The 27,935-nt window shown below is 46.4% G+C and overlaps 1 protein-coding gene across 18 annotated transcripts; it reads left to right on the forward strand.

Annotated features, from left to right (window-relative positions):
* Positions 1–27,818, forward strand: TPM1 (tropomyosin 1; the record flags this gene model as incomplete). Of its 18 annotated transcripts, none has more annotated exons than XM_082447780.1 (10): positions 10–254; positions 1,002–1,127; positions 1,315–1,440; positions 13,615–13,748; positions 16,079–16,196; positions 17,413–17,483; positions 17,742–17,817; positions 18,800–18,862; positions 19,150–19,219; positions 20,641–20,723. In XM_082447780.1, the coding sequence occupies exons 1-10, from the start codon at positions 141–143 to the stop codon at positions 20,721–20,723; spliced, it is 981 nt and encodes a 326-aa protein (XP_082303906.1). In that variant the 5' UTR covers positions 10–140. The 18 variants fall into 18 exon arrangements, with proteins under 18 accessions (XP_082303916.1, XP_082303906.1, XP_082303914.1 ...); XM_082447788.1 differs by lacking the exon at positions 1,315–1,440 and adding an exon at positions 22,152–22,346 and having other exon boundaries at positions 11–254; positions 20,641–20,719; XM_082447778.1 differs by lacking the exons at positions 17,742–17,817; positions 20,641–20,723 and adding exons at positions 18,262–18,337; positions 26,982–27,818 and having other exon boundaries at positions 16–254.
* Positions 27,819–27,935: the final 117 nt, after the last annotated feature.

Raw genomic sequence — 27,935 nt, forward strand, 5'->3', positions numbered from 1 at the left:
AATGCGGTCGCCCCCTTGGGAAAGTACATATCTGGGATCAGCAGGCGGCTGTGCGCTCGCACTCCGGATCGGCCTCCCCACCGCGCTCTTGCCTCCCCGCTCCCGCCGCCGCAGCCCCAGGGCCCCTCGCCGCCGCCACCATGGACGCCATCAAGAAGAAGATGCAGATGCTCAAGCTCGACAAGGAGAACGCCTTGGATCGAGCGGAGCAGGCGGAGGCCGATAAGAAGGCGGCAGAGGACAGGAGCAAGCAGGTCTGCCTTTACGGCCCTGCGCCGGCCGGTCGCCCGCGCTCCGCCCGCCGGGGACCCCGAGCCCCGGGACCCGGGCCTCGCACCCCTTCCCGGCCCCTCACTCCGAGGATTCGGGGAGCCACCCCACTCCAGGGCGTCTGAGAAGGGGGAAGGGAAGAGCGAGACTCCGGCTTATTCTAACTTTTTCTCTCGTCTGGGGACGCTTATTTCCCTTTTCTGGTTCCCAGAGCCCGCGAAGTCCCTTCAAGTCCTAGAGGCACTTGATTCTCAGGATGAGAAATCAGTTTTGGATTCGGGGGCGGGGGAGGGGAGGAGGGTTGAAGGGAATCAAGTCCAGAAAGTGTTAGAAGTTCTTCTGGACTTTTTGACTGGGGAGTATAAAACATTCAACTGGGAAGGGGAGGGGGGGCGCGAGGGAGGGGGGAGGGACAGTCTCACAGTTTGTTCCTAAAAACAAAGATGGACAGACTAGAGAGTACGGGGGGCCGGGGAGACGGGGGCGTTTTTCTGCACCCCCAAGTTGTGGGCTTGAGCCCGCTGAGACCTCCGCAGGAGTCTCGCCCAGGGGGCTGGGGTGGGGTGCGGAGTGGGCTCCGGGCGAGAGGAGGTTACCTAGGGACCCTTGAACCCCAACTCGGCGGCGTCTCACACCCGAAGGGCCCCAGCCAACCCAGTGCCCGTGTGTTGTGTGTGTGTGTGTGTGTGTGTCTAACACCCGGTCCGCGCCCGCCCGCCGCCGCCCCCCAGCTCGAGGAGGACATAGCGGCCAAGGAGAAGCTGCTGCGGGCGTCGGAGGACGAGCGGGACCGGGTGCTGGAGGAGCTGCACAAGGCAGAGGACAGCCTCCTGGCCGCCGATGAGGCCGCCGCCAAGGTACCCGGGGCGCGCAGCGCGGCGCACGAATGGCTAACTCTGTCTCTCTCTCTCCCTCCCTGTCTTTCCCTTTCTCTCTCCCGCTGTCCCTGTCCTTCTGGCTCTGTGCACCCACACCCCTCCCCTGCGGGATCACGCTGCCTGCTGCACCCCCCTCCCGTCCCCGTCCCCCACGGCCAACTCCCAGCTGGAAGATGAGCTGCTGTCGCTGCAAAAGAAACTCAAGGGCACCGAAGATGAACTGGACAAATACTCCGAGGCTCTCAAAGATGCCCAGGAGAAGCTGGAGCTGGCGGAGAAAAAGGCCACCGACGTAAGTGCACGCACACACTGCCTCCCTCACCTCCTGCCCTGGTGGCCGCTCTGGGGTCACCACAGGGGCCAGAGAGCACTGGAGGAGGGTCACCTCCTCTTGCTGGAAACCCGCACACAGCCTGCCATGGCCCAGAGCACTGGATGCTGCCTCCGACTGCTACTGCACACATTCATTTTTATTCCATCCATTCCTCTTTCTTTTTCTCCTTCTTTCCCCCACCCCTGGGGGTGGAGGGGGGTGGGTGAGAAGCTGGAAGAATACAGTAACTGAAATTGGACTCTGGAGGTGAACCTTGCTCCCTGGTGGCAGAAAACCTCCAAGGTGTCGTCACCGAGGTTTGTGCAAACAGAATGCCTAGTTTTCTCCACTTTCTTTCCTTTTGCCATCTCTGGTGGGTGGCAAGGCCTGGTTTTCGGTGGTGGGTCTACTCAGGACACACACTAGAGATGGCATTGAAAAAATGGCATGGTGCTACTTAGAAGGCTAAGCTTGATGGTGGGCCACAGAAACACTTGAGGCCTCCTTACTCACTAGGGAAGCTTAATCCAGCCCTTAAGATCTGCCTGGGAAGACGATACTTGCTTGGGTCTGCAGTCTGAGGGCACTAGATCCAGAAAGTAAGCTGGGAGTTATATATAGCTCAGTGCTTTATATGGTATAGTGAGCTAGCTGCCCCCGACTCTCCTGCTCACCCCACCCCAACCTGTCAGCCTCTGACAACCACCACATAGTTTCAAGGATGATGCACGCACCACAAAAGCTCTGCCAGCATTTTGTCCACTGCCCTCTGGAATCCTTTTAGCTGAAGAGCTTGCCTCTTCTGCTGCATAAGTCAAGAGAAGCATTAGATTTCCAAAGGACCGACTTCTTTTCACACCATTCTAGAAGCTAATTAAGCCTAGAGGCCCAATTAGGAAAGAATTCGTTGGGAAGTTGGTAACAATTTCAAGAATGTATGAGCACCAGGGAAAGCTATGCCCAGAAAGTTGAACTACCAAATGCAACAGCAGAATTTTTTGTATGAGAGTAAAGTGTAAATTGCTGGAGGGTCTGGGTCTTGAAATCAGTAAAGGCTTTCTGTGACATGAAAGGCACGAAATGTAATCTCCGAGTGTGCTTTGTAAATGAGAGATCCAGACACAGGACATTTAGAATCTGACAAAAAGAAAGTTTCAATGAAAAGCAAGGTCCCTGGAAAGGGGGTTCAGGGAAACACTGATTTAGGTAAAATATTTAAGTTACAAACTACCTGGCTTTAGAAAAAGAGCCAAAAAACACATATAACTCTGCACCAGTTTTGTGTAATGTAGATCAGATGTCTGCTCCGTATATGGTTAAATGGAGGATGTCTGTCTCCCCGAAATTCTCCAGCAGGACGTTTATTTAGCTTTTTCAAAAGAGCCGCTGATAGATCAAGGAGAGATATTCCTTATAAGGAAAAGAATGCAGAGAATTTGAAAATAGCCCAGTAAGACTGAAAGCAAGAGAAGGAGAAAAAAGCTACTACGATTCTTAAGGGAAAAAAATCATAATTATTGTAACTATGTGGTTCTATCATGTCTTTATTGAAAAGTCTTGTTTAATGGTGCATTGGAATGAGGTGAGGCAGAAGTGGCAAAGAGGATATTTAAAGCCAGCTCAGTGGGGGAGGGCGGAGCCAGGAGAAGGAGGAGGGGTTTTTTTGGTTTTTTTTTTAATTTATTTATTTATTTATTTATTTTTGGCTGTGTTGGGTCTTCGTTTCTCTGAGAGGACTTTCTCTAGTTGTGGCGAGCGGGGGCCACTCTTCATCGTGGTGCTCGGGCCTCTCACTGTCGCGGCCTCTCTTGTTGTGGAGCACAGACGCGCAGGCTCAGTAGTTGTGGCTCACGTACCTAGCTGCTCCGCGGCATGTGGGATCTTCCCATACCAGGGCTCGAACCCGTGTCCCTGCATTGGCAGGCAAATTCTCAACCACTGCGCCACCAGGGAAGCCGAGGGTGAGGTTTTTGAAGCTGTGTTCTTTTCTTTCCACCGGAAAACTATCCCTAATATGGTACACTTTTTTTTTTTTTTTGGTAGTATATTGATCATCTTCCCCTTTAAGACATTTTAGGTTGTTTGGAATCTGTAGGGATATGCAAGACGTTTGTGAAGAAATGCTATATTTAGAGTGATTCCTAGCTAGTAAAAATAGTCAAGACTTGAGGAGGAAGAGACAGATGTCACTAGAGAAAGGTAGGAGAGAGGTCAACTTCCTGAGGTAGAATGGTATTACATTTGGGATTAGGACATTGCACTATTACTCACCAATGTAAAACATTTTCACATTTTTCTACTACTAAAAACATTTTTCTACTAATTTACCAACATACTTTACAAATCCTATTCCAGAAATGGGCTCTTCCTAGATTGAAAGGTTGTAATTTGCAAGGTCGGATCTCTGATGGTTTTGTTTTGAATTTTTTGTCGTCCTTCCACATAAGTGAGGCTGAAGGGGATCAAGCGCTCCATTTTCTCTCTGGCCCAACCCCTTCCCCAGTAACTGTGATGTCTCTGACATCTGCAGTATGTGAGTCTTTATTCCCTGTAGGTCTTTGCTTTCTAAATGAGTGATTCTCAACCTTACCTAAACAATCACCTAGGATGGTTTTAAAACTTAAAATCCAGGCTGTACCCCAGGCCAATTAGAATCTCCGGGAGTGGAACGCAGGCATTAGTATTTGTTAAATAGCCAGGTGATTCCAATGTGCAGCCAAGGCCGAGAACAACTGTCCTAAACTCTTGTATAATGACATCAGCGTGAAAATGAACTCACCTGAAACTGACTTTCCCAGATGTTTGAAAAACAGGACATTAAGTCACTAGTTGGCTGCTTAGAGCATTTGCACCTGTCCAGCAGTTTCTGTGTCTCCTGGAGGCTCCCAGATGCCCCCTTCTCCCACCCTCAAAGTTGGAGGCCCCCAGTCTGTATTCTTAGGGAAGCAGTTGTGACCTCCCCCCTGACTAGATGAACTGTGTGGAAACAAAGCTAGAGGCTCCACCTACAGGATGTGAGGGCCCATGCTGGGCTTTGTGAGAGTCTCAGCAGAGGGAGGCTGTGAGAAAGTCCATAGCAAATGAGTCAGAAAAGCAAGGAGCTTCCTCATTAGGGCTTTGGCGTAGGAGGGGGTAGTCAAGTGTGTTTTCTTTTTCTTCATTATTCCCACACTTAAACACATAGGAACTGACTTGAAGGGCCTTCTGTGAGAAAGGTGAGGAAAGAAAGCTGTGAGACTTAGAAGACATTTAAAAACGTAGCCCAAGGGGAGAATTGGCAGAGGGTGGTTCCCAAAGATTGTGTCCACTTTGGTTTTCATCCAGCTATAGCCAGACGCTCTCATAGGGTTCTGTAGCTTTCCTTGGTGTGCCTTTTAAGACATCTCAGTCCGGCCCAGAATTGGTCAGATTCCAGAAGATCTCAGAGGCTGATCTAAAACCAGAGAAGGTTGTAACTAGAAGGGACCCTTGAGATGATTGTTTCTGTGGAAAGGAAAGGAAGTCCCAGACAGGCTGGCGGGCTTGAGGTCCCACAGCTGGTTATAGGCCGTAGCCTGACTCTTAAGACAGTGCCTGTGTGTTTATTAACTAAAGCTATCATTTGAGTTAACTACGTACAAGGTATTGTGCTTAGCGCTTTCTGTCATTTCATAATCCTCACAGCAGCCCTATGAGAAACGTACTGCTATTAACCATGCTTTTACAGATGAAGTCAGGTTATTTTCCGTCACACAAGCAGGAGAGAACCAAAAGCCAGATTCTAACCTAGGGAGACAGCATTTAGGAGGTTTAACCTCTATGCAATATGTTAGTGGTTTTCCCTTCATGAGTTTGGAGGGAAGGAGAGTTGTTGTGGTTAGGATCTTGTGTTCTGGGGGTTCTTTACATCGAGGAACAATCCCTTTGGGGGTACATTCAAGCCCCAAACCCCTCGCTCGGCTTCTCTCCTTCCTGGGCACGGGAATCTGGCAGTCCGGAGCGGAGCGCTCCCGCCGCCAACAGGCGGCACCGTAGCCCTTTGCAGACAAATCCGTTACTCTGGGTTCCCCACGGCGCAGGGGAGGGGCGCAGGGGAGGGGAGCTGGGAGTCGAAGTAACACCCTCGGCGCGTTGGCCACGCTCCGGCTCACCAGGTGCCCCGGCAGCCCGCGCACCGCGCCTGTCAGCCCCGCGGCCGCGAGCATGCGCGGTGCCTCCCGCGGTTGGCAAATTCCCAGGGTCCGCGGCGCGCGCCCCGCCCCGCCCGCTGGGCCCGCTCCCGGCGCTCGCGCACCCGCCTGCGGTTCGCCTGCGCAGCCTAGGAGGTCGCGACTTCCGGGCTGTGCCTGGGCCGCAGGGGGCGCTGCCGTCGCGCGCCGCGGCCTGGGCGGGGTGGCCGGGCGGTCGGAGTGCGGCAGCAGCAGCGGCGGCAGGAGCGCAGCAGCCGGCCTCTCCCGCCGCAGTCCGCCAGCCTGCCGGCCCGCCGCCGCCCGGCGCAATGGCGGGGAGCAGCTCGCTAGAGGCGGTGCGGAGGAAGATTCGGAGCCTGCAGGAGCAGGCGGACGCCGCGGAGGAGCGCGCGGGCAGCCTGCAGCGCGAGCTGGACTACGAGAGGAAGCTGAGGGAGACCGTAAGGGACCCACCCATCACCCACCCCCGGAGACGCCTTCTCCCCAGTCGGCCCCACCACGCCCCGCAGGGCCCCCCGGAGCCCACCTTCCCCCGCCACTCCTCCCCCCGCCTCGGGGCGCACCTGGGCCCGCAGGTGTCGGGCTCTGGGGAGGGGCGCTGCCCGTTCACTTCAGCCCTTTTCATCTCGCTGGTCTAAAGAACCGAGGGAGAATTAGGAGTGGTGTTGAGAAGGTTCTGGAAGCAGCTCTTTCCCAGAAGGGACTCTGTGTCTGGGGTGTTTGCGTTCGGCCCGGCGTCTCGGGTCCCCCGGCATGTGCCCGTTGCGCTGCTGGCATTATTTACTCGGAGAGTGGGGACGGAAGAGGTCCCTCCTTTTGGAAATCCGTTCTTTTGGGAAGGGCGCTAACAGGTCATGTCTGAGGCATTGTCTGGCTTTGGGGCCCGGGGATGCTAAACTCCCCCATCCCTGTTTAGCCTTGGTTTCTTGAAAGCCTGTTTCTCTGGGGTGGTTGAGACACTGACAGAGCGTGTTCTGACTTAGTATGCGGCCCTTTGCCCTTCCCTTTCTTAAGCATGCCTCCTCCCAAGTTCTCTTGTACAGGTAGATGTTCCTTTGTTACCGAGTCTTGAAGAAGTTGGCTAAATAGCTACGATTATTGGGTGTTTTCTCCCGCCGGCTTCCCCTCCCCCACGTTGAGTGTAATACCTGGCTTCCTTCCTTTCCACTAAGGCAAATGCATCCAGCACACAGGAACAGGATTTCAGAGGTAGTTAAGGCGTTTGCTGTTTGTTGATTTTTGAGTGTGTGTGTGTGTTTTAAATCAGGATACTCAGACACCTTGGGAATTTTATGACAAGCGCTCTTGTGGGGTCCTTCTGTGCTTAATAGAGGCTTATTCTGAGTTGAGAGGTGTATGTAATGGCATTATGGCTGGCTGCAGAAGCTACGAGACATGTTTTGCATAAAATACCTAGAAGCAGATGGGTCCTCTTGAAAGGAAGGCCTAACTAGATGAAGTTTCAGATAAAATAGGCAGGAACCAGGAAATCAATAGGCAAAAGATCATTTTCTGTAGAGGACAAGATAGCAGAGGTCACATGGATGTCTCTGAATTTGGCCAGGCAATGAATGAATTCCGACTCCCTCTCTGGCTCGCAGCTGTCCTTGAACCATTAGAACCAATAGAACATGATGATGGATAAGAACAAGAACTCTGGGCCCAGGCTGCTAGGATTTGAGTCATTTAACTTCTCAGTCCCTCAGTTCCTCGACTGTAAAATGTTGGTAATGGTAGTGCCTGCCTGTTGTGAGGATGAAAAGAGTGTGTGTAAAGAAGTTGCAATGGTGCTTAGCACACTAGAGTAAGTGTCTTGCGTCAGCTGGTGTTAGAACTGCTCCACACTCGGCATCCCTCATTGCTCCTTTGCTTGCAATTCACCAGCTATCAAAGGGTCTTAAAGATGGGCAGCTCATTTCACTACATCTTAAAACACTCCATTTCAATGCTTCTAATCAATTTTTTTTTTTTTTCTTTTTTCAACTTGAACGGAGAGAGGACACAGGCAGGCTGGAAGGAATGTTTGGTGGGTCGAAGTGGTGTTAGTGGTGGAAGTCGGTAGAACTCCCCTCCCCCTGCTAAGAAAGGGAATATGTGGTCCTGTATAGGAGAGCCTCTTATGGACTGTTGGCCTGGTGATTGATATTAGACACAGAAGATAAAGTTTATGAAGGGCACATGGTTACTATTTTACTCACCTCTTTTGGGCTTAGTTTTTATGACAGTACTCTTGCTGGGCCAGTTGGGTAAAGATAATGCTTTCATTCTTTTCAAAGCTTTATATTAAAAGTGGTTTAGCTTCAAAATTTTTTAAGTGATTTTTGAAAATAGTCTATCTGGATGATTGGATGGGTGCAGAACTTTTTATGACAGCAACTTGAGGACTGGGTCAGACCACTGAAGAGAGAATTTCAGATTGAGAGGTGTTCCTAACTTATGAAACTGGAACTTAAAGGTAGCTAATTGAAGGTGGTTTCTTGGTAGTTGTCAGGCATAGCTGTGAGTTAAGCTAGCAGTCACAGTTTCTCTTGGCAGCAAAGATAAAAATTTAGTGACAGTCATGAGCCACTGCAAAAAATATTTGGAGAGTTGGCCCTAATTCACATTCTCAAAGATTCAGACAGGCTGTAGTTAATTGGCCCTATTACAACCAGCACTTAACTTTGGAAAAAGCAGCCATCCCTTTTTTTTCTAATGGTTTGTTTTTCCAAGGTGTGTGGGCCCTTCAAAATTTTGGAATGAGGCTACTTTGCTTGATGTAATGGTTGACTCCAGGTCTTGTGACCCACTAGGGTTTTGTTTGTCTTTTGTCCTTATCAAAGGAAAAGAGGGAGCAAGAAGAAGGCAGTCTGCCTTCCTTCTTTCTGGATGGTACACAGCAGACAAGGGGACTTAACAGTTGCAGCCTGTAGGTTCTTAATTGGTAACTTTATTAAATCACAGGAAAAACCAATTTACAAAAATTCCCAGCCCTTCCCCTCTTTAGAGTTGGTAAATATTTCTGAGAACAGGAATCTAAAAGTGCATTTTGTGCCCCCATTGGCCCCCCCAGGGTGGCAGTAGCTGGAGTGTATATATACTCTGGCTTTCTGCTTTCATGTGTAGGCAAGGCGAAGGCATTACAATGCCCTGTTCACGTCCCTTCTCACTCATTACACAAATATGCCTCGTGAATGATAGGCTTTGGTGCAGATAGAGAGGTTGTTTTTAACTCTTATCCATGGGAGTGCCCCTTAATGTCATCCGTGTTTTTTTCGCCTTTCCTTACCATATAAGGGCAGAAGTTTAACTTGGCTGTAGTGACTTGGGTCTTACACGGTAAACTGGGTGAAACTTTCTCTGTACAACTACAGTTCGCATGAAATAAAAAGGCCTGACCTTTGATCATCCCATGCAGTACTCCAGTTCAGGTAGGACTTTGAACATACATTCCAGAGGATTTATTTTTAGGATATAATATTATTCTCCTACAATTATTTCTTCTTAATTGTCCTAACGGAAATACTTATTCTTAAAGTAAAAATCATTGCTATTTTTAAATTGTCTTTAGTTATATTGGCTAGAACATCTGGATTTCATGAAAATCTAGGCCCTGTAAAAGTTCTCTTTCAAGTTAGACTTGGAGTAACATTTTGCTATATTGTGTGGGCATGCCCTTGATACCTGTGTAGTTTCTTAGGTAGCTGGTACCTTGTGGAAGGGATTGGGGGGCACATGCAGCTCTAAGGCACCTCACACGTGTAGAGCGCCTGGTGGTTTAACAACAGATCTGCAGGAAGACAGTTGGTAGCCTTTACTAATATAGCAGTCTCTTTTCTGAGTAGTTCATTACATGTTGGGACACAATAGCACTTTTGAAATGGAAGAAACTAGCATCCCAAAGACTTCACCAGCAGTGTCAACACATGAGCTGTCGTTAGAAGCTAACCCAGTACACTATGGGTGATTTCCATGCCTGGAAATAATTTGTGTCTGGGGTCTTGACCCTTCCTAAATGCCTTGTTATTTATATCTGCTTTTTAAATAACAGATGGTCATGTGTCTGTAGGGTTTGTACTGGCAGAGGCAACAGCCAGTTAAGTCTTAAGTAAACTGCCCAGGTGCTGTGATGGAAAGAACCTTAGAAAATATCTAAATAAGCCTCAGAACTCAGAGAATACATACCGGAAATAAAAGCTAGTGCAGGTGAGAGATGTGGGCCTTTTGAACATAGAGCATAATCCCCCCCCCCCAAAAAAAAGTGAAAATAAGGGTGTCCTTAATTAATTTATGGAATTGAGTGTATCTTGAATTCTAGAGAACCAAACTAAATTGCGATCAGACCAGTATGGTGAGGCCTGAGAAGCCAGTGAGAGCCCAGGTTTTTCCCGGGGGAAGCTTATGTAGAGATCGATACACCCCAGACACTGCTTTCAGATCTGGGCTGTTACCTACAAGCACCTTTGCCCATCCTGCTCTGAAACCTCTGGGGCAGCAGGCGTTGGTTTCTGGGGTTGAGAACAAATACTCTGTGTCCTTGTGTGAGCTGGTACACCCCTGGTGTTACTTGATGATGTTTTCAATTTTATACCACACCTTTTTTCAAAATGGATGGAGAGGACTTGTTTAGCGGATGATATTCAGTACAGTAACCGTTCTTCTAGACCTGGTTAGGTTCTTTCGCTGAAGGCCTTCTTTCAGGGAGGGGGTTGGAGTCGGGGTGGCTGTAGAGAACCTGCTGCTCTGACGTCAGAAAGCAGAAAGACTCCATAGGTGAGAACCACCAGTTCCAGGGCTTCCACGAGGCTCCAGGAGGCCTTGAGAAGGGAGGCAGGCACGCCATCAGGTGAGGACCAGGGAACTTTGATGCTAGTCTTACCTCCCGCTGATGGCTGTGACCTGAGCATGCTTCAGCCCTTGGGGTCAAAGATCCCTCCCTCTTCCTATTTTCTCTTCTACAAAGAGCTAGATGAGTGGTTCCCACAGGATTTGCCAGCTTCTTTGGATGGTGGGTGGGGTAGAGGGGTGGTTGCTTTTTTATAGTGCAGATTCCTGTCTTCCTTTCTCACCTCTTGAATCAGAATCTCTAGGGATGGGGCCTGGAAATTTGTTTTGTTTTTGTTTGTTTTTTTAAATTTTTGGCTGCATTGGGTCTTTGTTGCTGCACGTGGGCTTTCTCTAGTTGCAGCCAGCGGGGGCTACTCTTCGTTGCGGTGCACGGGCTTCTCATTGCGGTGACTTCTCTTGTTGTGGAGCACGGGCTCTAGGCACACGGGCTTCAGTAGTTGTGGCACCTGGGCTCTAGAGCACAGGCTCAGTAGTTGTGGCCCACGGGCTTAGTTGCTCCGCAGCATGTGGGATCTTCCCAGACCAGGGCTCGAACCCATGTCCCCTGCATTGGCATGTGGATTCTTAACCACTGAACCACCAGGGAAGCCTGGAAATTTGTATTTTTAATATGCATCTTCTGGTGAATTTGGACACCCAGCCAGTTGTGGGAACTGCTGGACAATGCCTAGGGACCTTTCCAGCTAAACATCTGAGACCCCGTTTTGTGGACCACCCACAGGTCTGTTCTCTGTGTTGCCCCTGTCCTGGCTCCTAGAACAGGTCTCCATTCCCAGTTGTTGTTCTGGTGCCGTATATACGAGGCCTATTGACTGGTATTCCCGTAGGACACAACCTCTATTGTAGGTTCTACAAATGCTCCTGGGGAAAAGGAGTTAATGACGTTTATAAAACAGTATCCAGAGCTAAGGGAAAGAACGGTTAGAGTGGAGGCAATAAGAGGGAAGAGGGAAGATTCGGATTGATGGGCGTTCCTCTCGGGTAGGGAGATCTTTTGTGCAGAGGCAGGAACGAGCGTGGGGTGCTGTCTCCTTACTCTCTGATGCCCCAGGTGTGTGGGAGGCCCGGCACCTGGAGGGTTCCTTCCCCGGAGCATAAACAGTCTCCCCTCTGTGAGTGCAAAGTCCTTGAGGTTGGGGCCCAGATCGGAAACAGAACAGGAAGCTTAGAGTGTGGTGACTACAGAAATTGTTTTGAAAATCTTGTTGACATTTCTCTGGCTGCAGCACCTATAACAAGGATATTTAAGAAAAGGGGGAAAAACACTTCTGAGTACATGACCCAGACACTCTACTGAGGTTTTTTTGTTGGTGGTGTTTTGGAGGGTGGTTTTTGTTTTGCTCTTCATTTTTGTTTTCAGCTTTCAGGGTTGCTTGCTTGTTTTCCCCCGTTCATGAAAGGAATAGAATTTTACTAGAAATGGAAAATATAGAAAAGAAATCTGACCTGACCCAAAAGTATACCCGTAATGTATACCTCCTTCCAGTTTTTTTTTTTTTTTTACATGGGGCTAAAAACTTTTTAAAGTTCCTATACTTAAGAAATGTGTTATCCCTATTACCCTCATCCCTCCTCCAAAAAAAAATCCCAACATTCACCTGCCAGACCTGGTGGAGCCCATTACTAGCCGTGCACCTGCAGTGATCTGCTTTGTGGGTCAGTGCAATCGTTAACTGACCTTGGATTCATTTCACATTTCCCCCTGCTCCCTGCCTCCATCAGCCAATTATTACTACATAGTTAATTTTTGAAGAGATAAAAGTGTATTTGCATGTTCTTATAAAAAGTCCTTCACCATGATTGTAGATTCCCTAATCGCCTCTCTTTCCCAGAGAGAACTTGGCTTTTAAAATTTTACAAATCTAGATGAGCAAAAAGGAGAATGTTCTCGTGCTCCTTTACTTCAAGGCCGTAATCGCAGACTCTAACTACACGTGCCTTTCAAACTGTGTCTCATGGGTCCAGGAACTAAGAAAGTTGCTTTTGTTTAAATTAGGTTGGTTTTACTCATTTTATTCAGTAGACATTTACTGAGCCCATACTCTGTGCAGTGAATTGTGATTCCTTGCACATAAGAAGCTTACAGTTGAGTAAGGAAGACAGGACTGTAGGTAGAGAGCTAGCATAGTCCCAAAGTGCATGTTGTAGTGTTTAGAAAACTCCCAAGTGTCCTAAAAACCCCATCACCCCGGGATAAGCACACATTCAGAGTGGATGAGGAAACAGTACCAGATTAACAAATTCCATCTTTCACTTACGTGCATAATGTTTAAACAGCCATCAATGCAAGTGTATGTAATGGACCGACGTCCAGGCTTGCAAGTGTTCTGAGGCTTATAGTAACAAATGCTCGTAACTGTAGGTAACCATTGCATCCCCCAAAAAGAAACATCTTATTTCAGAGATAGATACCAAGTAAAAACAGTATCGGTACTGCTTTTCTTCTAAGGAGTTTGAAGCTCTTCTTGTAGCAACCTTGACTTGTGAGAAATTCCTGTAGGCATATGTCACAAGCGCTTGGGAAATTTGTCTTGGTCCTCTTCCAGCGTGACCAGTTATTCTAAAGGGGTGCTGAAGGGCAGGGGGCTTGCTGGGTTTTGCTGTGTCTCTGTATGGTGTATATTTTAGAACCACTGAATTTAAAACTATTTTAGTTCCTAAAATATTTAATAAAGCCCCTTTGAGAACAGTCAGCAGAAAGGAGAATTGAGACTCCTGAGTCCGAGTCCTCGCTGGGCCGCTCTCGCCGTGTGTGACTGAGCCTGGGTAAGTCCCATCGCCTCTGTCCCCACCTCAGGCCCCGCCGCGTGCGGGGGCTGTGATGAAGCTCCCCCTTAACAGGCAGGTGAAGCCAGCGTGTTGAAATCTGTGGAGGAGGAGAACCAAGTGAGCGAGTGTCGCTGATGGTCCCTTTGTCCGACGAGGATGGTGTGTGTGGATCTGCATATACCCCAAGGTGGACATTCCCTGGGTAGATCAATGGCTGAACGTATCCGACAACTCCAGAGCTGACCGGGGCTTGTAAGGCACTTCAGGGTGACTCACCACAGGGCCCAGGCTTCCCGTCTGGAACCAGCGTTTCAGTCTCAGCCCCTCCTGAAGGCACTACCCTCACTTTCTCTCCGACACTGAAACGCCTTTCACTCTCTCTACCCAGGCTGAAGCCGACGTAGCTTCTCTGAACAGACGCATCCAGCTGGTTGAGGAAGAGTTGGATCGTGCCCAAGAGCGTCTGGCAACAGCTCTGCAGAAGCTGGAGGAGGCCGAGAAGGCAGCAGATGAGAGTGAGAGGTGAGGACCCCTCGTCCAGCCCACCTGTTAGCACAGCCTTTCCTCCTGGTGGAACGGGAGGGCTTCTCTGATCTTGGGCATCTAAGAATTTTACAGTACCTTGGTGGCACTATTTCCTGACTTGATCCAGGTGCAACTAATGGTTTTTTGTTCATTTAGCATTAGTGGGACACCTTTGTGCAAAGCACTGTTTTAAACCCCAACGTTACACATAAGAAAAAGACCCCATTCCTGCTCTCTTAGAGCTTACCACCCAGCGAGGGAGATGGACGTGTAAACGGGAGGTTCTAGGGATGTGTTTTGGTTCTTTCATTCCTGCTGACCATGGAGCAATTATGCATTTTTTTTAAAAAAAGATAACTTTATTTTAAAATATACCAAGGAAACCGCATAGCACAGGGAGATCAGCTCGGTGCTTTGTGACCACCTAGAGGGGTGGGATAGGGAGGGTGGGAGGGAGACGCAAGAGGGAGGAGATATGGGAATAGATGTATATGTATGGCTGATTCACTTTGTTATAAAGCAGAAACTAACACACCACTGTAAAGCAATTATACTCCAATAAAGATGTTAAAAAAAATAAAATAAAATATACCAAGGAGGCTTAGGCCGAGGTAAATACAGTATGGGCTGTCAGTTGTCAAATAGCCCAACAAATGAGAGGAAGAGAAAGCACAGATAAAACAGAAATATGATCCACAGAAGTAAATTGTTTTGGACTTAGTAAAGCCGATAAGACACACGCGCATAGGTAAGTGCAGTCAGATCTGCATGTCTCCTGAGCATGCTCCCACTATGACCTGGCTCTACCTGACTTACTACCCCAAGATTGAGCCTTGTGGTAGTAAAGGAAAACCAGGGCCATATCAGCCATCGTGTATTCCACAAGGCATTTTCTCTCATGTTCAACTGTTCAAGTTATTGTACTCATATTACTTGGAAGCACTCCAAGAAAGACTCCACAAGACTAGAGAGAGTTCTGCCCTTCGAGGGAAGACAAAGTATTGTGGTGTCTCAGACACTGGCAGTGTGTTTCTGCGCTGTGACCTGGGCAGGTGCACGCAGCCAATCATTTTGTCCGTTTCTCCGTCTTTGAGGTGCCTTTTTGCCCCCTGCCACCATGGATAAAGAATGATTGCAGACTTTAGGATTAAAGAAGCTCTTTAGCTGAAGTTTTCAGCTCATTAGTCACTGTTGCTTATTGATTCTTTTCTAATCAAGAGTTTTGGAATTCTTAAAGATGACTCATCATCTCTTACAGTGTACATATAACCACCGGTTTTATGGCTGGCTTCTTCCTGAAATACACTTGTTAGTGAACCTGAAAGGAAGGCAATCTGGCAGTGTTAGACTTTGGAGTAAAAAGGTATTTAGAGATCATTTACTCCAGTCCCCTGGTTTTACAGATGAGAAGACTAGGGTTCAGAGACTGGTGTGGCCTGCCCGAACTCTCAAAGAGAATTTATAGCCGAGCCAAGATGCAGGTCTCCCAAAATACATTGTAGTGCTTCATTTAAAAAAAAAAAAAAAAAGTGATTTATTTATCTTACTGCGTACTTAGATTTTGGTAAATGAATCCCGTTTTAACATAATTTGTTATTGCATAAATCTGTAATGTATCATAGGTCAATTAACATTTTCTAAAACTTAACACCATGCTGAAGGATCCAAACGTACACATCAGCATAGAAGATGGTGTTGGTCCTGCCTCTCAACACCTCTATTATGAGTTTTATTATAGGCAAAACTCAGTTTCTTCTCTAAAGTATAGGTCAACCCACATGAAATTGCCATTTTTGCAGGTCCGATGTGGTCAAATACCAGCAATTTCATTTGGTTCAATCTAATATTTACATTTGTGGCTAAAGGGGTAAGAACAGCTACTTTCTTTGTGGGAAGGAAGTACATGAAGATAAGTTGGCTTTCGTTCTGACTTTGGTCCATTTTCAAGCTGAAGCTTCCCACGAGAAAAGGGAAGAAGTCCCATTATTTATATAGCAGGTAAAGCTTGTTGACCTTCCTTGATTCCATGCCTCCCACATTCAGACAGGATCCTCACGTGATACCTTTCATTTCACGTTAGCTGCCTGGGCAGTGTCAACAGTACCAAAAGTGTAAGCTTTCATTCACAATAAACAGAGAGAGGGAAGTGTGTGTCCTTCTCTGCCTTCAGCTCTAGAAAGTCTTGTTTCATGGTTTGGAAGATAAAAGTAGCTCTGTGCTCTGTTTCGGTCTGTCAGTTACACAGCCTCACAAACCACCGTGGTGCAGGGTGAGTTCGTGGAGGTCGCCTCTAAATCTTGGGTCTTCCTGCATGTCTTCCTTTTCAGAGGCATGAAAGTCATTGAAAGCCGAGCCCAAAAGGATGAGGAGAAAATGGAAATTCAGGAGATCCAACTGAAAGAGGCCAAGCACATCGCTGAGGATGCCGACCGCAAGTACGAAGAGGTCAGATCCTGGGGCCCAAGGCCTTGGGGACCCCCAGCCGCGGCCCAGGAGCAGGGGAGCAGTGTGCAGCCTTGCGTTCTTCAGTGAAACCATCTGCTTCCTTAGCAGGAATGGGTGGTTTTGAGAGGCAGAGTTCCTTTGTCCCCAGAAAACGGTTCTCAGTTTTGATCCTGCTAGGGGATCAGTTGCACTGGGAAAGACCAAAGCTTTCTTTGTGCCCCCATGCCTCCCCGCCCCACCCCAAACACACACACAAAGACCAGGACAAAAGTTCTCTGGTCAGGAGAAGGGAGAGCTGGGCCTCTCGTGTTCTGTGGAAGGGCCCTCTCATGCTGTCACCACGCAAGCCGTTCTCCCTAGTGTGATTCACCTGGCGCGGCCCAGTTCAGTCAGTGTAGAGCCACAGACCGTGCACTTGCCCCCTAGATTCGTGGAGGCCTTTCTCTCTGTCCTCCTCGCTCCTCAAGGTTCACAGGTGAATCACCTCCTGGTCATGCCCCATGAAAGCAACCTCCTGTGATAACGGAGCCCACGTGACTGTGTTTAAGGTTTTAGTTTTTCCCTTAATGTACTGTGGCTGTCCTGAAACACCACGGACTCTTCGTCATCATCATCTCCCATCTCCAGGTTACACTATGCCCACTAATTTTGAAATGCTTCCTAGGATCCCTTCTCTCTGGTCCTTTCTTCCACTGACCTCGTTAGTCACCTCAGCAGCTTCTCATGTCAGCCTCTCTTGCCGTTTCTGTTGGCATTTGTAGCCTGCGGCACACAGAGGGAGTCGAGGTACAGAGCTCTAGATGGATGGAGTTCTCAGGATTATTTTCAGTCTTGTCTTGCAGCCCCGCCTTTTCAGCATAAAAGGCGTCATGTCTCATCACACTGCTAGTTTCGAGATTGTGAACTTCATCTCTCTCCCTCCTTCCACACTTGGTCTGGCTGCTATGTAATTATACAGGCTTCACCTAGGTAGGACTAAAGATGAGCCAGCCCACCCATAACTAACCATGCTGGGTCTTGGTGAGCTGAAGCCTCTAGTCTCCTCTCCCTGGGCACGCCTGGTGGAGAGTCGCTTCTCTCCAGCGCACGGGAAAGAGGATCATCTTGTTTGGAGGCGAGAACTCCTAGGGGCTGACGGATCCAGGCCTCACCCCACACCCCTCCTCAGAGCTTGGAAGCCCCATGGTGTGTGTGTTTTGTGTTTGTTCTGCTGCAGGTGGCCCGTAAGCTGGTCATCATTGAGAGTGACCTGGAGCGTGCAGAGGAGCGGGCTGAGCTCTCAGAAGGGTAAGCGGGCCCGGCGCCAGGAGGCTGTGTGTGGGGTGCTGCGGAGCAGTGACTAAACAGCATGACCTTCTGGCAGCTGCACATTTACCTGTTTCAGCTCCGGGCTCCTTAAGTGCTCATTTGACGTGGATGAGCCACGAGTATGGAACACGGAGGACTTGCGTGGGGTGTCTGTGTATGAATGCGTGTATCACTGCATGCCTTACCTGCACACTGATTTTGAGAATGGCCTTGTGCATTTCCTGTGTCCACTAACAGCCAAGTTCGACAGCTGGAAGAACAATTAAGAATAATGGATCAGACCTTGAAAGCATTAATGGCTGCAGAGGATAAGGTACTGATGGCTCATGTATGGGTTTTAGGTTTAACTGCAACCCAGGCGTCTTTCAGCTTCCAATGCCTACTGGTTCATTTTTATAACGACTGCACCTTCACTACACCCTCTGCTATCTTATACCTTGCTTTAAGTGCTTTCTTTGGGTCCTTTATACTCCTTTGTTTTTCCTTCATAAATGCTCTTTGGTGCAGCCAAAAAAGAAGCCAAATTATCACACTTCGAGGCTGTTGGATTTTGTCACCCTGCCTTTCTGCTGTTGGAAGGTCGGGAGCAGCGTCCATGGCAAAATTGAGCGTTTTAGTACCTTGATGATTTGGCTACTTTAAGGCAGCCCTTTGTTCTCTAGGACTCGGTTTTCATTTTTTCCCATCCCTCTCCTTTTTCTCTCCTCCTTCCTTTGGCTTGTCTCCCACCCTTTCTACCTCTGATCGAAAACGTTAGCAAATGTGCCGAGCTTGAAGAAGAGTTGAAAACTGTGACGAACAACTTGAAGTCACTGGAGGCTCAGGCTGAGAAGGTAGGCCAGGAGCACGGCGTGGGGGAAAGGCATCTTTAAGAGCTGCTCTAGAGACACCCACTTTTTCTCTTCTGGGGCCCTGCCATGGAAAGGAATAATCTATTAGACACTTTAGTAAATGGCGTCATTTTGAGGCAATTTCCTGATGATTATCAATAACAGATTCTTTTTTTTTTTTTTTTTTAATGGAGAATCTATTTTATTTTGAGTATGTGAGTCATCTGTAACAATTTAATTTAAACCAAGTGCCAAATGGATAAGTTATCTTGTTCTTATCCCATGTAAAACAATAGGCAGGAAAACAGAGAATGCATTGTTGTATGCCATTTGATATCAGAGGCTCCATTACCTCCTAAGAGATCCTCAACATCTGTTGGCTGGGCTGACACTTTCGTTGTATTAGAAGACCTCAGTATAGGGTGAGCTATGGCCTGACATCTGGAACATTCTTTCTAATTACAGTACTCGCAGAAGGAAGACAAATATGAGGAAGAGATCAAGGTCCTTTCTGACAAGTTGAAGGAGGTAATATTAAGGGTGTTTTGGACAAAGCCAGCTGGATTGAGTTTGTTTTTACGGAACTGTTCAGGGCTTTTTCATTTTAAAGTTAGAACGATCCAGGGATTTTCAGGGGTGGTCTTGGAGAGTGAGCTGTGCTAGCCACCTCTCACTGTGGTGATTGACTGGCAGGTGGTCTCAGACCCCATTCATGGGTGCCAGGCTTGATTTTCATTCTCTAGTTTCTCTATATTTGTAGCTACCAGAAATCTAAAACTTCCCAATTCTGATTGAAATAAATTGAATTATTGCAGGCTGAGACTCGGGCCGAGTTTGCGGAGAGGTCAGTAACTAAATTGGAGAAAAGCATTGATGACTTAGAAGGTAAGATCTTAAGTTTTTTTAACTTAATCCTTATGGCTGAGTAGTGACCTGGCGAAGTCATTTTCCAATCATTGCGTCCTCCTTGATACACTTCTTTGCTCTTGCACATTCTTCCTGTCTGCCCTTTGGGGTTTTCATTCCGTGGCTCTTAAACTCTCTGTTCACCAGATGACCGTTAGCCACCAGACGGGGCCCATCTCTTTTTGTAACAGCAGATGCCAAACGGCTCTACTGCACACTCTTCGGAAGTGTGGCAGGTTTATTTCTCACTGTGAGTGAGGTGGTTATAGGTGAGAATGACTGGTGTGTTTTCTGTCTTTAGTGATATCTCCTTACGGCCAGAATGGTATAGATTTGTTTTTAGGCACAACTTCCTCCAAGTGTGAATTCAGTGTAAGGGTTTAGATTTTTTTTTTTTTAAGTTACTAGTCATCTTGGCATGTGCTGCGTATCCTGACAGGGGGGTGGAGGGTGATAGGGCACTACACTTTGACATTATACTTCAGCACTTCTCCACTAAGATATTCAGGTTTTATTTTAGTCACACCCTCTCTGTCTCTCAGAAACCCTAAATGTTGAGCTCTGAGGCTGTGAAAAAGAAAGAAAAACATATACAAAATATATACATCAAAGGCAGAAGTGGCTAGAGAAGGGACTGGAGGTTGGTGCAGATGATAACCAAGCTGGTGGAAAAGAGAAAATGACAAATGGTTGCAAAACCATCTGCCAAATTGCAGCAGAGTATGAAACCTTCATCATTAGAAGAACTGAATTGCAGACTTGGCACAGCAACACCATAAAAAGCGTGGCTCTCCTCGCTTTTCAAGCCTCCTGGACCAGCGAGGGCAGCTTGAGTGGGCAGACCACAGGAGTAGTCTGGATGGCACCAAGAAATCCATACCCCGGTGGTCTAGTTTGGTCCGGAAGTCAGTGGTTTCAGGGTGGAGCCAGATAAGGATTACAGACTGTAGTCACAAATTGTTTCTTCAAAACAATGCCCTTGGATATTTTTTCCACTGTTTATAGTGGCAGGTGGCTGACTACTCCAGTGTAATTAAATTACAGCTCTCTGAAAGAAAGATGTTCTCTTACCCCTCTCCCAACCAGGAGACAACCTTCTGTGGTTTTGTTTAGGATTTAACGTGGTTTACTGATATACCTGCCATATTTGTTATGATTTTCGTATTGAGTTTCTTGTTTTATTTTCTAATGGGTTTTGTTCTTTTTGTTTTTGTTTCAATTTTATTAAAAACAAAACGCACGCCTCCTGCATTGGCCACCTGCTGCGGCACCAATTCCTTCATGCATTGCCCTTTTCTTGCTGCTGTGTCGGGATGGCGTCCATGCCACCCTCACTCACCCTCCATCTCTTGATCACTCTCCATGTCCTTGCACCTCTGCCTTCCACTTCCTGGTCATAGACGAGCTGTACGCTCAGAAACTGAAGTACAAAGCCATCAGCGAGGAGCTGGACCACGCTCTCAACGATATGACTTCCATGTAAATGTTCATCCACCCTGCCTGATCACACCTGTGCCCTCATGCTAATATGATAAATTCGCCACCACTCCCTTCTGTGTCTCCAGAATCTCCATCTTTACACCTTTATGCTCACTGTCTTTGCATAATCTAGGATAGTCATTGTTTTTTCACATTCTACTAACATAAAGGCCAACTGGATTGTCTGTCTATACAAACCATTTTCCTTTCAGAATCCATTCATTTCACATTGTCTCAGCTAGATCGTTCCCATGAAGCAGTGAACTGGAATATGTGTGACCTGGGCACTGTCCTTTTAGGAAATTAAACTAGGCTCAAGTAGAATTGGTAGGCCACGCAATTGTGCAGGCATTTCCCAAGAAATATCAAAAGTCGGTTTCCTGAGATTCAGTTAAATACAATGTGAACATTTTTCGTAAAAGAAATAATAAATTTAAGGAACCCAACACTGTCAGATGACTGAGGCTCTTAGAGAAGGGAAATTGATCCAGAACAGCATGAAGAATGTTGCTGTAAAAAGTCACATCTTCCCTTTAAGAATTCTAGACAGAAATGAACCCTCTGCCGGGTAGCCAAGCCTTTAATTTTCTGTTTAGATAAAAAGAATTAACATACAAACACCACAACCTGTGTCAAAGAAATGGGCCATAAAACGCAGATGGTGTTATATGAGTTTGGGAGTTAATGGCCCAGCTTTTACTGCTGCTGGGCAGTAAGAGTGGAGTAGATAGTCTCAATCTCACAAGAACCTGGAGCATACACGACTAAGGTACATATTACTAACCAAACCTGAATGTTAAGCTTTTTCTGCCCCTCTAAATTCTAACCTGGAATGTTTCACAGAGGCTTCCTTTTAATCTCATAAGATGGCACTGAATTCCATGTAAGCTGGAAATTACAGTTTCCTGGCCCACCTGTCATTCCTTTACCCGTGCAGAAAAATGGTAGCTTGAAGAGTGTTGGCAAGTGCCTGCTGCCTTATAGATTATGGAATCGCCACACTACCCTTTGAGACACGACTGTCACCATGGAAACTAGAGAGAATTCCATCCCCTCTTCCCTCATTTGTAAATGAGGGGATGGATCAGATCATCTGTCTCTCAGTGCTAAAATGTGGTGATTCTATGAGAAAAACTTTTAGCATTAAGTATGGTTAAATATTCTGAAAGGTGGGTTTAGCTTAAAATCTGTTTTTAAGTTCTGTTCATGGGTCTTTTGCAATGAAACTCCCCCAGAACGGGCTTGTGCTGGCCTCGGGTCCAGACACTGGTGGGCAAGGATTGACATCCTCCCATAGGTGCGGCTGGCAGCAGGTTTTGCATGTCTGCTTCTTACCTGTGTTCCAAATGCTGCTCTCATCTGTTAGTTTAGCTTCCCCGTTTTCCATTGTGCCACTTTTTTCCTTTTTCTCCCACCTTTTCTCTTCATGAAGATAAGTCTCTTTGCTTCACTTCTCGCACGACCCCTTCATCAAGCTGGATGTCCCTCCTCTCTGAGCTCTGCAGTTTGTTCTCCAGCTGACCCTGGTTCTTTCTTTCCACATCCTGCCTTAGGGCCAGGCACACACTGTGCTTCCTATTGTACAGAAGCTCCTCATTGCAGTGTAAAATAAACACTGTGTAAGCTATTTCTGTTTGCTATTCTTTTTACTTCTTATTTATTGACATTTTAGTTTCAACACTGAATAAAACTCCAAATCTTCATCACACATATGAGGGTTAATTTTTGGCTGTTGCTTTGCTCTTTTTTTTTTTTTTTCTCCCCCCATTCTGAACATCATACATTAATATCAAGAGACTCTAAAGCAGTCGTTCCTTGTGGAACTTTTTAAAAAATACCCACGCCTGGGTCCCTCTCAGAGTTTTGGTTTGCAAAGGTTAGAGTGAGGCCTGGGCGTGTGTGTCTTTTTTAGGGATTGAGATGGCTCTGGTATGTAGTACGGGTTGAGAACCTCTGCACAGGGGATGTTGCTTGTTGGAGCCAGAAGATCTGCCTTGAGCAGTGCCTTCCTCTGCCAGATGTTTAGTTGGGATGTGGTGAGCCCTCTGTGTTGGTGTTTAGATAGCCCTGCTTGGGAGAGTGTGGCTGCCACCCCACATTGCTAGGAACTTACATATCAGAAAAGGTGAAAAGGAATGTGGATTCAAACAGTGTAAGCTGAGGTTATTGTTGATCATCCTTTTACAGCACAAAGAACAGTTAAAGCTTTTTAAAAGTATATTCATTCCTCAGCCACCTTCGTTTTGATCATGAAATGACATTCTTAGGTTTTAGGAACATACGATTATGTTCAAGTCAAGATTTATTTTTGTGCTCTTAAACTCATCATGTATTCTTTAGGAGGGGTTGTACTTACAGTAAATCTTTGTGATAATTAACTTTTTTTTTTTATTTGTGAACATCTTTAAAGCATAGCCATTAAAGTTCTTTTTTTTTTTACCCCTTAAAAATAGTAGAAATTGTTCAGTTATAGTTTATCAGTTATATTTATAAATTCAAAAACAGCAATTAAGTGATTTTTTTTTATAACACATCACAAAATTAGAACTTAAAAATGATGTGGACTTTTATTTCTTAATTCCCAACATTTCTCCATCCTCAACAGTCTGGCTATATTTCTCCTGTGTTTTAAATGTGGGTGACCTTCATCTGTTTGTGTATAGTTTTTCTTAGCCTAAGAGTGTTTATATACCCCTGTATTCAAGTAATTTTGGACAAATTGAAAATGTCAGTCACTCTACAAAACCTCAGAAGAGAGTAAAAATACTCTTTTTAAGAGGTAAGTGAATTTAGTAGTGGTGTAGTGGACTTTTAAAAATTTATAATTTAGACAGTGTCTCTCCCTTGAGAGTGTAAAGTCTTCAGTAATTTCTTGTTTATCTTTTCCTAAGGCTTCTTGGGCCTGCTTTTGACTATGATTCCTGCCTTGTTCTTTTAAAATTCAGAGTAATAGAAGTGGGCCCTTCTCTGAGTAGCTCTGCTTCCTGCCATAGATAAAATGACAAGTCTGAAAGTTCTGCTGAGCAGATGTTCAGTTAATTTTGGAGGCACATCTGTTTTTTGAAAGCCCTTCTGGGGATTTTCACACTTCCTATAAGTATATTCTGCAAGGGGAAATGGGAAACTGATGGATTGGAAGGCAAATTTGGAATAGCCCAAGAAGGTATGGGTGCACAGGAGGATAAATAGCTTTTTGATTTTATCACGCAATTGTTGGGGCCCAGGCTTCTAGCTCAAAGGGTCAGGCCATATGTAGAGGCAGCTGCTGCAAGAGCCTTGGTTGGACCAAACCCCAAAATCCTTGCTTGGCACTAGACATCCCAGACATTGGGGAGGTAGAACAGGAGGGAAGAATACTTGCAAACATATAAGCGTTCCAGGCGCCCCCAGGCACACCAGTTCCATGGCAGCTGAAGTGGAGCAGGTCCGAAGGAGGATGTGGTAGGGACAGCTGTCATTTAAGCTGCATTCACATTGACCCTCTGGATTCTCTGGGATTTCTCCAGAGTTCTTCCTTCCCAGCTTGGCTGTGCATTGGCTCAGCAAACTAGGACATCCTACCTGCCTGTGGTGGTATTTCCCACACGATAGTGTGAATGTGCTAGTGGGGTATAGATTTTGCACCCCCCAAACACGCAAGATACCATGAAAGGTAGGAAGGATGTGGTAACGAGATGAACCATAAATGTTCTTTGCCCTCGATGAGCTGGCTGTCCTGTGGGAAGACAGATGAGGGAAGCAAGGCTGAACTAACAGATGGTGTGCATTTAGAGTCAACAAGGAATAGAGACAGCAATTCTGACTGGGCGCTACCTGGAGGAGGTGACATTTGACTGGGGTTTCGAATATTCAGAGAATTTGCATCAACAAAGAAGACAACACAGCAGATAGTCCAAACTAGAAAGCACAACGAATATAGCGTATTCCCCATCTCCTACCATACATGAGAGAAAATTAAAATAAGAATTGATCAATTTCCCCACAGACCTGGGGGCTAGAGACCAAACATTTTTCTTTTCCCTGGGGTATAGGATTATCGCTTTTCAAGATCATTAAGTTAGAGTTTTGTGGGTCTAGGTCGTCACCGTCATTCGAAACAATCATGTATTCTCCAGCTTTTCACGATAAGTGCCAGGTTCTTGTCCTTGTTGGGGCATCCCCTGGACCACCAGATACAGACTGACTCTAGTGGCTGCCTTCCTTGCCAAGTGAGCAGATTACATGCCCGAGTGTAAAATGTATTTCACGCTGGTCTCCATGTGGCTGTTTGAGATTTTATTCATTTTATACACGTCCATCTAGCACCAGAAGAATGCCATCCTCTTCAGAAGGTCAGCAGTTAAATTTTAAGTCAGTTTTGAGTGGAAATAAATGCTTGTTCTTTTGCTGTTTGAATAGGGTAACACACCCTGTATCTAGGCTGGACGAGAGTTCAGAATTTGCACCCTCTATCACAGCAACTAGGGGAGGGACAGGGAGCTCAGTTCTGCTGTTAATGCAGCGGCGGTAGCCCCTCTTGGTGCTACCTGAAAGGAAAGCCAGCCCTGGGAGTGGAGATGAAAGGGGTTCCAGGAAGAGGTGAGCAGAAATGGGCAGGTTGAGGTTTCGCAGGAAGCTCTCAGCTGAACCCTAGCAAGGAGTGGGCTCGCCTCCAGCCCTGCCCCTGTTCCTGAGGCTGTTTCCAGAAGCTGCATTCAGCCCAGTTTACACAGTGGTTTTACTGAGATGCACGAGGAACATACCCTCTCTCTGTCCTCCTCCTCCTCGGATCCTGCTGTTCTCTTTCCCTCCCGTCCTGCCAAGAGAGGAGTCCTGGCTCTTCCTAAGTCTGCCAGGCCTTTTCCATCCGCCCTTCCTGGGCACAGGACAGCTGACCACAGGGTAAGGGTAACCTGCTCAGCAAGTGACTGGCGCCCGAGGTACCTCTGTGTTCTGTCTGCGAACTCCCTCTCACCAACTCCAGCTAACCTCTCTTCCTTCTGCCTCTTCTCTTCTGCTAACCTGCTTGCTGACCTGTACAGATGAACTCTACCAGCAACTTGAGCAAAACCGCCGCCTAACTAACCAACTAAAGCTGGCCCTGAATGAGGATTAAACTTAAGTGGGAAAGAACCTGGGCTGAATTCTAGGAACGCAGCCCATGGGCAGGAAATCTAAGACTGTCATACCTTCACCTAATAGGGTTGAAAACGATTCCTTTCTGCAGAATTGAACATGAATCAGTTGAAAGGCTGACCTTGCCTGCATTTTCCTCTCATATCTGGAATAATTAAGTTCTCTTTAATCCCCAAACCACTTTTATGGTAAAATTACATCTGTGTATATGGATCAATGTTTATAATCAATTCAGCACTCATCTTTGCAAGAGCAGGTCCTCTTGTTTGAGCTGATACATAATGAGGACCAAAAAAATGTTTTCTATTTCCTACAGAGAACTGAGTCTTGCTTTAAGTTAGAAAGCCAAAGCAGAGGGGTGTGTATGTGTATAAGTATATATATATTATATATAGGATATGATATATATAATATATATTCCTATTACATATTCATATTTCTAACTTCTAAGTATCTGGTATAGTGTTTGAAATATGATTAACCATGCTTGGGCAAAATAGCTTTCGAAAACAGGAGTTCATGTCAGAAGTCCCTGATTATCTGAAAGGTATGCTTTTATTCAGTCTAACAGTGTTGTTGGAATCTGGTGAGAATGTCATGCTAATAATAAATAGAACACTGTGAAAATAATAAGAGAATGTCCTACTGGAGTGTGCATGAAACGTGTTGGTAATTTTTTTTTAATGAGTAACAGAAATAAATCATTGAAAAAGTTGTCAGAAAGCCTATTTACGTCATCTTTGTTTTCTGTGAGACTGTGTTACAACACAACTCTCAGACCTTAACTGCCTGTAACTCAGAACCGTCTGCTTTTGTTAACTTCAGTGCTGCAAGCACCTCTCCCTGTTCCGCGGCACATGACCAGTGAACCTTCACCAGCCCCACCTGCATTCTGTCCTCAGTGGATTGTTGGTGGAGGTTCACCTGGCCACTCTGTGAGAACCTGCTGTGCCTGTAGTTCCTTCGGGTCCAAGACAGCTTCCCCTTCGTAGGTCCTTGTCTGGAAATGAGTAATGTCTTACGAGCATGCCTGGTCCTAATCATCTCATCCTGTGTTTGTGATTGATGTTTGCCTGCCTAAATGTACAAACCACCACTGTGTCCAAAGCGCAGCTATTCATGACTTAATTTTCTAATCCCACCACAGAGAAAGTGGCTCATGCCAAAGAAGAAAACCTTAGTATGCACCAGATGCTGGATCAGACTTTACTGGAGTTAAACAACATGTGAAAACCTCCTTAGCTGCGACCACATTCTTTCATGTTGTTTTTGTTTTTTGTTTTGTTTTGTTTTTAAACACCATGCTTACCATGAAACCCCTTAAATGCATTTTTATTTACTTTTACCACTGTCACAGATACATCCACAAAGTACCAGCTAGATCAGGGATGGGAAAGACACACACACACAGGCAAGCCCGTGTCAAGGCGACAATGATTTAAATGTGCCATTTCCCAAGTTGACGTTGCCACACTTCGTAGAGAGTTTAGCAACACAGTATGCTTAGTCCAGGAATCCTTGCTGAAGCAGAAAGATTTCCACTCAAAGTGCCAATGATACATGAACAGGAAGATTAATGTTGGAAACACAGTCAGGTGTGGATTGGTGCTACTTTAAACAAAAGGTCCCACTGTGGTCTTTTGTTCAGTATTGTACAATTTAGAATTCTGTCCAACACTAATTTATTTTGTCTTGGGTTTAACGATGAGGTGAGACTACGGATCCTGGCTGGCAGAATTCACTAAAGCCAAGGGTTTGTAAGCCAACATGCTCTTCTGAGGCTTCTGTTTTCTTTTAATTGGCACATTTGCAGTTCGTTACAGCTCGTGGGATAGCATGCGATGTGGATTTCCACCATGTTCAAGTGAAAGATTTAGGCACCACGTACAATGGTGAAGAAAAAACATTGTCTTAAGAGTTATAACTGTATGGAAACCTTGTATAATGATATGGAATAAATGCACATTGTAGGACATTTTCTAAATGGGGTGGTCCTGTCATTTGTACGTTTTTACTTTGTGAACTTTAGATCGTGTGATCGACCTACCTTCCCTCACACATGTTTCTTAAAGCAAATTAATATCCCAGTGTCCATGAGGAG

Source organism: Balaenoptera physalus (assembly GCF_965194825.1).
Source record: "Balaenoptera physalus genome assembly, chromosome: 2".
NCBI lineage: Eukaryota > Metazoa > Chordata > Mammalia > Artiodactyla > Balaenopteridae > Balaenoptera > Balaenoptera physalus.